The 12,610-nt window shown below is 42.3% G+C and overlaps 1 protein-coding gene across 1 annotated transcript in view; it reads left to right on the top strand.

The window, feature by feature from the left end:
* phf2 (PHD finger protein 2) overlaps positions 1-12,610 on the top strand; it is a 130,626-nt gene that overhangs the window by 37,368 nt on the left and 80,648 nt on the right. The window contains exons 6-9 of the mRNA XM_046338193.1: positions 3,222-3,408; positions 4,227-4,389; positions 11,099-11,186; positions 11,342-11,448. Of these exons, the coding sequence (XP_046194149.1) occupies positions 3,222-3,408; positions 4,227-4,389; positions 11,099-11,186; positions 11,342-11,448 (545 nt within the window). The remainder of the gene's footprint in view (positions 1-3,221; positions 3,409-4,226; positions 4,390-11,098; positions 11,187-11,341; positions 11,449-12,610) is intronic.

Raw genomic sequence — 12,610 nt, 5'->3', positions numbered from 1 at the left:
GTAGCTGACTGTCTGCCTGTCCCAGTAGCTGACTGTCTGTCTGTCCCACTAGCTGACTGTCTGTCTGTCCCAGTAGCTAACTGTCTGTCTGTCTGTCCCAGTAGCTAATTGTCTGTCTGTCTGTCCCAGTAGCTAACTGTCTGTCTGTCTGTCCCAGTAGCTAACTGTCTGTCTGTCTGTCCCAGTGTCTGTCTGTCTGTCCCAGTAGCTAACTGTCTGTCTGTCTGTCTAGTAACTGTCCCAGTAGCTAACTGTCTGTCTGTCCCAGTAGCTAACTGTCTGTCTGTCTGCTAACTGTCTGTCCCAGTAGCTAACTGTCTGTCTGTCTGTCCCAGTAGCTAACTGTCTGTCTGTCTGTCCCAGTAGCTAACTGTCTGTCTGTCTGTCCCAGTAGCTAACTGTCTGTCTGTCCCAGTAGCTAACTGTCTGTCTGTCTGTCCCAGTAGCTAACTGTCTGTCTGTCTGTCCCAGTAGCTAACTGTCTGTCTGTCTGTCTGTCTGTCTGTCTGTCTGTCTGTCTGTCTGTCTGTCTGTCTGTCTGTCTGTCTGTCCCAGTAGCTAACTGTCTGTCTGTCTGTCCCAGTAGCTAACTGTCTGTCTGTCTGTCTGTCCCAGTAGCTAACTGTCTGTCTGTCCCACTAGCTAACTGTCTGTCTGTCTGTCCCAGTAGCTAACTGTCTGTCTGTCTGTCCCTAGCTAACTGTCTGTCTGTCTGTCCCACTAGCTAACTGTCTGTCTGTCTGTCTGTCTGTCCCACTAGCTAACTGTCTGTCTGTCTGTCTGTCTGTCTGTCCCACTAGCTAAGATAACTGTCTGTCTGTCTGTCCCACTAGCTAACTGTCTGTCTGTCTGTCTGTCCTGTAGCTAACTGTCTGTCTGTCTGTCCCAGTAGCTGACTCTGTCTGTCTGTCTGTCCCAGTAGCTAACTGTCTGTCTGTCTGTCCCAGTAGCTAACTGTCTGTCTGTCTGTCCCACTAGCTAACTGTCTGTCTGTCCCAGTAGCTGACTGTCTGTCTGTCTGTCTGTCCCAGTAGCTAACTGTCTGTCTGTCTGTCCCAGTAGCTAACTGTCTGTCTGTCTGTCTGTAACCTGTCTGTCTGTAACTAGTAACTGTCTGTCTGTCTGTCCCACTAGCTAAATGTCTGTCTGTCTGTCTGTCCCACCACTGTCTGTCTGTCTGTCCCACTAACTGTCTGTCTGTCTGTCCCACTAGCTAACTGTCTGTCTGTCTGTCCCACTAGCTAAGCTGTCTGTCTGTCTCTGTCTGTCTGTCCCAGTAGCTAACTGTCTGTCTGTCTAGTCTGTCTGTCTGTCCCACTAGCTAACTGTCTGTCTGTCCCACTAGCTAACTGTCTGTCTGTCTGTCCCACTAGCTAACTGTCTGTCTGTCCCACTAGCTAACTGTCTGTCTGTCTGTCCCACTAGCTAACTGTCTGTCTGTCTGTCCCACTAGCTAACTGTCTGTCTGTCTGTCCCACTAGCTAACTGTCTGTCTGTCCCACTAGCTAACTGTCTGTCTGTCTGTCCCAGTAGCTAACTGTCTGTCTGTCCCAGTAGCTAACTGTCTGTCTGTCCCTGTAACTGTCTGTCTGTCTGTCCCAGTAGCTAACTGTCTGTCTGTCTGTCCCAGTAGCTAACTGTCTGTCTGTCCCAGTAGCTGACTGTCTGTCTGTCTGTCCCAGTAGCTAACTGTCTGTCTGTCTGTCCCACTAGCTAACTGTCTGTCTGTCTGTCCCACTAGCTAACTGTCTGTCTGCTAACTGTCTGTCTGTCTGTCTGTCCCACTAGCTAACTGTCTGTCTGCTAACTGTCTGTCTGTCTGTCTGTCCCACTAGCTAACTGTCTGTCTGTCTGTCTGTCCCACTAGCTAACTGTCTGTCTCTGTCTGTCTGTACCACTAGCTAACTGTCTGTCTGTCTGTCCCACTAGCTAACTGTCTGTCTGTCCCACTAGCTAACTGTCTGTCTGTCTGTCCCACTAGCTAACTGTCTGTCTGTCTGTCTGTCTGTCCCACTAGCTAACTGTCTGTCTGTCCCACTAACTGTCTGTCTGTCCCACTAACTGTCTCTGTCCCACTAGCGAACTGTCTGTCCCACTAGCTAACTGTCTGTCTGTCCCACTAGCTAACTCTCTGTCTGTCCCAGTAGCGAACTGTCTCTGTGTCTGTCTGTCTGTCCCAGTAGCGAACTGTCTGTCTGTCCCAGTAGCTAACTGTCTGTCTGTCCCACTAGCTAACTGTCTGTCTGTCTGTCCCAGTAGCTAACTGTCTGTCTGTCTGTCCCAGTAGCCACTAGCTAACTGTCTGTCTGTCTGTCTGTCCCAGTAGCCAACTGTCTGTCTGTCTGTCTGTCCCAGTAGCGAACTGTCTGCTAACTGTGTCTGTCTGTCCCAGTAGCTAACTGTCTGTCTGTCCCAGTAGCTAACTGTCTGTCTGTCTGTCCCAGTAGCTAACTGTCTGTCTGTCTGTCCCAGTAGCCAACTGTCTGTCTGTCTGTCCCAGTACTGTCTGTCCCACTGTAACTGTCTGTCTGTCCCAGTAGCTAACTGTCTGTCTGTCCCAGTAGCTAACTGTCTGTCTGTCTGTCCCAGTAGCTAACTGTCTGTCTGTCTGTCCCAGTAGCTAACTGTCTGTCTGTCTGTCCCAGTAGCTAATCTGTCTGTCTGTCCCAGCTAGTCCCTATCTGTCTGTCTGTCCCAGTAGCTAACTGTCTGTCTGTCCCAGTAGCTAACTGTCTGTCTGTCCCAGTAGCTAACTGTCTGTCTGTCCCACTAGCTAACTGTCTGTCTGTCCCAGTAGCTAACTGTCTGTCTGTCCCAGTAGCTAACTGTCTGTCTGTCCCACTAGCTAACTGTCTGTCTGTCCCACTAGCTAACTGTCTGTCTGTCTGTCCCACTAGCTAACTGTCTGTCTGTCCCACTAGCTAAACTGTCTGTCTGTCCCACTAACTGTCTGTCTGTCTGTCTGTCTGTCTGTCTGTCTGTCTGTCTGTCCCAGTAGCTAACTGTCTGTCTGTCTGTCCCAGTAGCTAACTGTCTGTCTGTCTGTCCCAGTAGCTAACTGTCTGTCTGTCTGTCTGTCCCAGTAGCTAACTGTCTGTGATTATATTGTAGTCTTTGGAATGGACAGTATAGTGGAGAGCCCTCATATCTATTTATATAATATTATGTTTCTAACATTACATGACATGGTTGTTTGGTTCTCTCTCTCACACCTCTCTCAGGATGGACAGTATAGTGGAGAGCCCTCAGATTGTGCGGAGGTTGTCGTGGGTAGAGAACTACTGGCCAGACGATGCTCTCCTGGGGAAACCTAAAGTCACTAAGTACTGTCTGATCGGTGTTAAAGACAGCTACACTGACTTCCACATCGAGTGTGGAGGGGCCTCCGTATGGTACCACGTACTCAAGGTATGACACGGTTAATCACCTTATTGATCAATTCACTTTATTAAGGTACTGTAATGTAATAATCACCTTATTGATGAATTAACTTTATTAAAGTACTGTAATGTAATAATCACCTTATTGATCAAGAAAACATGCAGCCAGTATGACCAGGGCCCTATTCCCTATATAGTGCACTACTTTATACCAGGGCCCTATTCCCTATATAGTGCACTACTTTAGACCAGGGCCCTATTCCCTATATAGTGCACTACTTTAGACCAGGGCCCTATTCCCTATATAGTGCACTACTTTAGACCAGGGCCCTATTCCCTATATAGTGCACTACTTTAGACCAGGGCCCTATTCCCTATATAGTGCACTACTTTAGACCAGGGCCCTATTCCCTATATAGTGCACTACTTTAGACCAGGGCCCTATTCCCTATATAGTGCACTACTTTAGACCAGGGCCCTATTCCCTATATAGTGCACTACTTTAGACCAGGGCCCTATTCCCTATATAGTGCACTACTTTAGACCAGGGCCCTATTCCCTATATAGTGCACTACTTTAGACCAGGGCCCTATTCCCTATATAGTGCACTACTTTAGACCAGGGCCCTATTCCCTATATAGTGCACTACTTTAGACCAGGGCCCTATTCCCTATATAGTGCACTACTTTAGACCAGGGCCCTATTCCCTATATAGTGCACTACTTTAGACCAGGGCCCTATTCCCTATATAGTGCACTACTTTAGACCAGGGCCTCTGCAGCGTGAGTCTAACCATCAACAATCAAACCAATGATAAACTGGTCCTGATGTTGTTGTTGTTTCCAGGGAGAGAAGATCTTCTTCCTGATCAAGCCCACGTCAGCCAACCTATCGCTGTACGAGCGCTGGAGGTCCTCAGCCAATCACACTGAGATGTTTTTCGCCGACCAGGTGGACAAGTGTTACAAGTGCACTCTGAAGCAGGGACAGACGCTATTCATACCATCAGGTTAGTGCACTCTGAAGTAGGGACAGACCCTATTCATACCATCAGGTTAGTGCACTCTGAAGTAGGGACAGACCCTATTCATACCATCAGGTTAGTGCACTCTGAAGTAGGGACAGACCCTATTCATACCATCAGGTTAGTGCACTCTGAAGTAGGGACAGACCCTATTCATACCATCAGGTTAGTGCACTCTGAAGTAGGGACAGACCCTATTCATACCATCAGGTTAGTGCACTCTGAAGTAGGGACAGACCCTATTCAGGTTAGTGCACTCTGAAGTAGGGACAGACCCTATTCAGGTTAGTGCACTCTGAAGTAGGGACAGACCCTATTCAGGTTAGTGCACTCTGAAGTAGGGACAGACCCTATTCATACCATCAGGTTAGTGCACTCTGAAGTAGGGACAGACCCTATTCATACCATCAGGTTAGTGCACTCTGAAGAAGGGACAGACCCTATTCAGGTTAGTGCACTCTGAAGCAGGGACAGACCCTATTCAGGTTAGTGCACTCTGAAGCAGGGACAGACCCTATTCAGGTTAGTGCACTCTGAAGCAGGGACAGACCCTATTCAGGTTAGTGCACTCTGAAGCAGGGACAGACCCTATTCAGGTTAGTGCACTCTGAAGTAGGGACAGACCCTATTCAGGTTAGTGCACTCTGAAGTAGGGACAGACCCTATTCAGGTTAGTGCACTCTGAAGTAGGGACAGACCCTATTCAGGTTAGTGCACTCTGAAGTAGGGACAGACCCTATTCAGGTTAGTGCACTCTGAAGAAGGGACAGACCCTATTCAGGTTAGTGCACTCTGAAGAAGGGACAGACCCTATTCAGGTTAGTGCACTCTGAAGTAGGGACAGACCCTATTCAGGTTAGTGCACTCTGAAGCAGGGACAGACCCTATTCAGGTTAGTGCACTCTGAAGCAGGGACAGACCCTATTCAGGTTAGTGCACTCTGAAGCAGGGACAGACCCTATTCAGGTTAGTGCACTCTGAAGCAGGGACAGACCCTATTCAGGTTAGTGCACTCTGAAGCAGGGACAGACCCTATTCAGGTTAGTGCACTCTGAAGCAGGGACAGACCCTATTCAGGTTAGTGCACTCTGAAGCAGGGACAGACCCTATTCAGGTTAGTGCACTCTGAAGCAGGGACAGACCCTATTCAGGTTAGTGCACTCTGAAGCAGGGACAGACCCTATTCAGGTTAGTGCACTCTGAAGTAGGGACAGACCCTATTCAGGTTAGTGCACTCTGAAGCAGGGACAGACCCTATTCAGGTTAGTGCACTCTGAAGCAGGGACAGACCCTATTCAGGTTAGTGCACTCTGAAGTAGGGACAGACCCTATTCAGGTTAGTGCACTCTGAAGCAGGGACAGACCCTATTCAGGTTAGTGCACTCTGAAGTAGGGACAGACCCTATTCAGGTTAGTGCACTCTGAAGTAGGGACAGACCCTATTCAGGTTAGTGCACTCTGAAGAAGGGACAGACCCTATTCAGGTTAGTGCACTCTGAAGTAGGGACAGACCTTATTCAGGTTAGTGCACTCTGAAGAAGGGACAGACCCTATTCAGGTTAGTGCACTCTGAAGAAGGGACAGACCCTATTCAGGTTAGTGCACTCTGAAGTAGGGACAGACCCTATTCAGGTTAGTGCACTCTGAAGTAGGGACAGACCCTATTCAGGTTAGTGCACTCTGAAGCAGGGACAGACCCTATTCAGGTTAGTGCACTCTGAAGAAGGGACAGACCCTATTCAGGTTAGTGCACTCTGAAGTAGGGACAGACCCTATTCAGGTTAGTGCACTCTGAAGTAGGGACAGACCCTATTCAGGTTAGTGCACTCTGAAGTAGGGACAGACCCTATTCAGGTTAGTGCACTCTGAAGAAGGGACAGACCCTATTCAGGTTAGTGCACTCTGAAGTAGGGACAGACCCTATTCAGGTTAGTGCACTCTGAAGTAGGGACAGACCCTATTCAGGTTAGTGCACTCTGAAGTAGGGACAGACCCTATTCAGGTTAGTGCACTCTGAAGTAGGGACAGACCCTATTCAGGTTAGTGCACTCTGAAGAAGGGACAGACCCTATTCAGGTTAGTGCACTCTGAAGTAGGGACAGACCCTATTCAGGTTAGTGCACTCTGAAGAAGGGACAGACCCTATTCAGGTTAGTGCACTCTGAAGTAGGGACAGACCCTATTCAGGTTAGTGCACTCTGAAGAAGGGACAGACCCTATTCAGGTTAGTGCACTCTGAAGTAGGGACAGACCCTATTCAGGTTAGTGCACTCTGAAGTAGGGACAGACCCTATTCAGGTTAGTGCACTCTGAAGTAGGGACAGACCCTATTCAGGTTAGTGCACTCTGAAGTAGGGACAGACCCTATTCAGGTTAGTGCACTCTGAAGTAGGGACAGACCCTATTCAGGTTAGTGCACTCTGAAGTAGGGACAGACCCTATTCAGGTTAGTGCACTCTGAAGTAGGGACAGACCCTATTCATACCATCAGGTTAGTGCACTCTGAAGTAGGGACAGACCCTATTCATACCATTCAGGTTAGTGCACTCTGAAGTAGGGACAGACCCTATTCAGGTTAGTGCACTCTGAAGTAGGGACAGACCCTATTCAGGTTAGTGCACTCTGAAGTAGGGACAGACCCTATTCAGGTTAGTGCACTCTGAAGTAGGGACAGACCCTATTCAGGTTAGTGCACTCATAGGGACAGACCCTATTCAGGTTAGTGCACTCTGAAGTAGGGACAGACCCAGGTTATTCATAGGGACAGACCCATCAGGTTAGTGCACTCTGAAGTAGGGACAGACCCTATTCAGGTTAGTGCACTCTGAAGTAGGGACAGACCCTATTCAGGTTAGTGCACTCTGAAGTAGGGACAGACCCTATTCATACCATCTAAGGTTAGTGCACTCTGAATAAGGGACAGACCCTATTAATACCATCAGGTTAGTGCACTCTGAAGTAAGGGACAGACCCTATATCAGGTTAGGTTCCATATATGTATATAATGTGTTGGTGTAATAATAATATAATAATGTGTGTATATAATGTGTGTATATAATGTGTTGGTGTGTATATAATGTGTGTATATAATGTGTGTATATAATGTGTGTATATAATGTGTTGGTGTGTATATAATGTGTGTGTATATAATGTGTGTATATAATGTGTGTATATAATGTGTTGGTGTGTATATAATGTGTGTGTATATAATGTGTGTATATAATGTGTGTATATAATGTGTTGGTGTGTATATAATGTGTGTATATAATGTGTGTATATAATGTGTGTATATAATGTGTTGGTGTGTATATATAATGTGTGTGTATATAATGTGTGTATATAATGTGTGTATATAATGTGTTGGTGTGTATATAATGTGTGTGTATATAATGTGTGTATATAATGTGTGTATATAATGTGTTGGTGTGTATATAATGTGTGTGTATATAATGTGTGTATATAATGTGTGTATATAATGTGTTGGTGTGTATATAATGTGTGTATATAATGTGTGTATATAATGTGTGTATATAATGTGTTGGTGTGTATATAATGTGTGTGTATATAATGTGTGTATATAATGTGTGTATATAATGTGTTGGTGTGTATATAATGTGTGTATATAATGTGTTGTGTGTATATAATGTGTGTATATAATGTGTTGGTGTGTATATAATGTGTTGGTGTGTATATAATGTGTTGTGTGTATATAATGGTGTGTATATAATGTGTTGGTGTGTATATAATGTGTTGGTGTGTATATAATGTGTTGGTGTGTATATAATGTGTGTATATAATGTGTGTATATATAATGTGTTGGTGTGTATATAATGTGTTGGTGTGTATATAATGTGTTGGTGTGTATATAATGTGTTGGTGTGTATATAATGTGTTGGTGTGTATATAATGTGTTGGTGTGTATATAATGTGTTGGTGTGTATATAATGTATATAATGTGGTGTGTATATAATGTGTTGGTGTGTATATAATGTGTTGGTGTGTATATAATGTGTTGGTGTGTATATAATGTGTTGGTGTGTATATAATGTGTTGGTGTGTATATAATGTGTTGGTGTGTATATAATGTGTTGGTGTGTATATAATGTGTTGGTGTGTATATAATGTGTTGGTGTGTATATAATGTGTTGGTGTGTATATAATGTGTTGGTGTGTATATAATGTGTTGGTGTGTATATAATGTGTTGGTGTGTATATAATGTGTTGTGTTGGTGTGTATATAATGTGTTGGTGTGTATATAATGTGTGTATATAATGTGTTGGTGTGTATATAATGTGTGTATATAATGTGTTGGTGTGTATATAATGTGTGTATATAATGTGTTGGTGTGTATATAATGTGTGTATATAATGTGTTGGTGTGTATATAATGTGTGTATATAATGTGTATTGGTGTGTATATAATGTGTGTATATAATGTGTTGTGTGTATATAATGTGTTGGTGTGTATATAATGTGTTGTGTGTATATAATGTGTTGGTGTGTATATAATGTGTTGGTGTGTATATAATGTGTTGTGTGTATATAATGTGTTGTGTGTATATAATGTGTTTGGTGTGTATATAATGTGTGTATATAATGTGTTGGTGTGTATGTGTGTATATAATGTGTTTGTGTGTATATAATGTGTTGGTGTGTATATAATGTGTGTGTATATATGTGTTATATAATGTGTTGTGTATATAATGTGTGTATATATCATGTGTGTATATAATATGTTTGTGTGTATATCATGTGTTGGTGTGTATATAATGTGTTGGTGTGTATATAATGTGTTGGTGTGTATATAATGTGTTGGTGTGTATATAATGTGTGTATATAATGTGTTGGTGTGTATATAATGTGTGTATATAATGTGTTTGTGGGTATGTAATGTGTGTATATAATGTGTGTGTATAATGTGTTTGTGTGTATGTAATGTGTGTATATAATGTGTTGGTGTGTATATAATGTGTGTGTATAATGTGTTGGTGTGTATATAATGTGTGTATATAATATATAATGTGTGTGTATATAATGTGTTGGTGTGTATATAATGTGTTGGTGTGTATATAATGTGTTGGTGTGTATATAATGTGTTGGTGTGTATATAATGTGTGTATATATCATGTGTGTATATAATGTGTTGGTGTGTATATAATGTGTTTATATAATGTGTTGGTGTGTATATAATGTGTTGTGTGTATATAATGTGTTGGTGTGTATATAATGTGTTGTGTGTATATAATGTGTATTGGTGTGTATATAATGTGTTGGTGTGTATATAATGTGTTGGTGTGTATATAATGTGTTGGTGTGTATATAATGTGTGTTGTATATAATGTGTGTATATAATGTGTTGGTGTGTATATAATGTGTGTATATATCATGTGTGTATATAATGTGTTGGTGTGTATATAATGTGTGTATATAATCATGTGTGTATATAATGTGTGTATATAATGTGTGTATATATAATGTGTGTATATAATGTGTTGGTGTGTATATAATGTGTGTATAATGTGTGTGTATAATGTTTATATATAATGTGTGTATATAATGTGTTTGTGGGTATGTAATGTGTGTGTATAATGTGTTTGTGTGTATGTAATGTGTGTATATAATGTGTTGGTGTGTATATAATGTGTGTGTATAATGTGTTGGTGTGTATATAATGTGTGTATATATCATGTGTGTATATAATGTGTTGGTGTGTATATAATGTGTTTATATAATGTGTTGGTGTGTATATAATGTGTTGGTGTGCATATAATGTGTTGGTGTGTATATAATGTGTGTATATATCATGTGTGTATATAATGTGTTGGTGTGTATATAATGTGTTGGTGTGTATAATGTGTTGGTGTGTATATAATGTGTTGGTGTGTATATAATGTGTTGGTGTGTATATAATGTTGGTGTGTATATAATGTGTTGGTGTGTATATAATGTGTTGGTGTGTATATAATGTGTTGGTGTGTATATAATGTGTTGGTGTGTATATAATGTGTTGGTGTGTATATAATGTGTTGGTGTGTATATAATGTGTTGTTGTGTATATAATGTGTTGGTGTGTATATAATGTGTTGGTGTGTATATAATGTGTTGGTGTGTATATAATGTGTTGGTGTGTATATAATGTGTGTGTATCATGTGTGTATATAATGTGTTGGTGTGTATATAATGTGTGTATATAATGTGTGTATGTAATGTGTGTATATAATGTGTTGGTGTGTATATAATGTGTGATATAATGTGTATATAATGTGTTGGTGTGTATATAATGTGTGTATATAATGTGTGTATATAATGTGTATATATAATGTGTTCTGGTCCCAGGTTAATAGAATGTGTGTATATATTATATGTTGGTGTTTATATAATGTGTGTATATAATGTGTGTATATAATGTGTATATAATGTGTTCTGGTCCCAGGTTAATAGAATGTGTGTATATAATGTGTATATATAATGTGTTCTGGTCCCAGGTTAATAGAATGTGTGTATATATTATATGTTGGTGTTTATATAATGTGTGTATATAATGTGTGTATATAATGTGTATATAATGTGTTCTGGTCCCAGGTTAATAGAATGTGTTTATATAATGTGTGTATATAATGTGTGTATATAATGTGTATGTAATGTGTTCTGGTCCCAGGTTAATAGAATGTGTGTATACTGTGTCTGTTTCCAGGTTGGATCAATGCAGTTCTGACTCCAGTGGACACGCTGGCGTTTTCCGGACACTTTGTCCACAACCTGAGTGTTGAGATGCAGATGAGGTGAGAACATCACTAGTTTCAATGAGGAGGTGGACTCTCCACTTTAACAGACGAGACAAAACCTTCAGCTGTGAGGTCACAACGTTTATCTCCCAGGTAAAGCACATAGTTGAGGATATTTTCCATCTCTTTGTGTCGTCCTCTCCCCCTCCCAGAGCGTACGAGGTGGAGAAGCGTCTCAACGTGAATTGTCTGACTCCGTTCCCCAACTTTGAGACTGCCTGCTGGTACGTGGGCCGACACCTGCTGGAGAGATTTAAAGGTACACTATTTATTTTATAACTTTCCCACTTCACGTCTGTCTGGTTTTAACTTCATTTCTGTCTGGTTTTAACTTCATTTCTGTCTGGTTTTAACTTCATTTCTGTCTGGTTTTAACTTCATTTCTGTCTGGTTTTAACTTCATTTCTGTCTGGTTTTAACTTCATTTCTGTCTGGTTTTAACTTCACGTCTGTCTGGTTTTAACTTCATTTCTGTCTGGTTTTAACTCCATGACTATCTAAGGTTCACCTCATAGCTGCTTGTACTATTTGGTTTCAATACACGACTACTTGGTTTTCAATACACAACTATTTGGTTTTCAATACACGACTACTTGGTTTCAATACATGACTATTAGTGTATGAGGCCGACTTTGGGTCTGTGACTTAACTAGCGGTGCAATGCGTTTCCTGTTCCCCTGGTGGTAGATAGCGTGTCTTCTCCCTGCGGTCTGCTCAGCAGATGAGGAGTTGGATGCTCTAATATTATTACAGTCATTAAACGTCTGTGTGGCGTTGTTCACAGATGATTAGGTTCAAAAGGCCTGGCGCAGTTACAATCACTAGCTCAATTACTGCTCTCTCTCTCTGTCTCTCTCTCTCTCTCTCTCTCTCTCTCTCTCTCTCTCTCTCTCTCTCTCTCTCTCTCTCTCTCTCTCTCTCTCTCTCTCTCTCTCTCTCTCTCTCTCTCTCTCTCTCTCTCTCTCTCTCTCTCTCTCTCCTATATCTCTCTCTGTCTCTCTCTGTCTGTCTCTCTCTCTCTCTCTGTCTCTCTCTCTCTGTCTCTCTCTCTCTCTGTCTCTCTCTCTCTGTCTCTCTCTCTCTGTCTCTCTCTCTCTGTCTCTCTCTCTCTGTCTCTCTCTCTCTGTCTCTCTCTCTCTGTCTCGCTCTCTGTCTCGCTCTGTCTCGCTCTCTGTCTCTCTCTGTCTCGCTCTCTGTCTCGCTCTCTGTCTCTCTCTCTCTCTCTCTCTGTGATTTAACTCCTCTCAGCTGGCCACAGAGCTCTGTTTACATTTCCACTGAATGCGTTTTCTCTCTGCTGTACTATAGCCGGATTGCCTTCTTAAAATAACATTGCCAACATACTGTCGGTTGTGTCCACAATGGCAACCGATTCTCTATATAGTGCACTATTCACTACCAGGTCACATAGGGCTGGTAGT

Source organism: Oncorhynchus gorbuscha, linkage group LG03 (assembly GCF_021184085.1).
Source record: "Oncorhynchus gorbuscha isolate QuinsamMale2020 ecotype Even-year linkage group LG03, OgorEven_v1.0, whole genome shotgun sequence".
NCBI classification, from domain to species: Eukaryota; Metazoa; Chordata; class Actinopteri; order Salmoniformes; family Salmonidae; genus Oncorhynchus; species Oncorhynchus gorbuscha.
The sequence above is the reverse complement of the archived record's forward strand: the minus strand, read 5'-3'. Positions and strand labels throughout refer to the sequence as shown.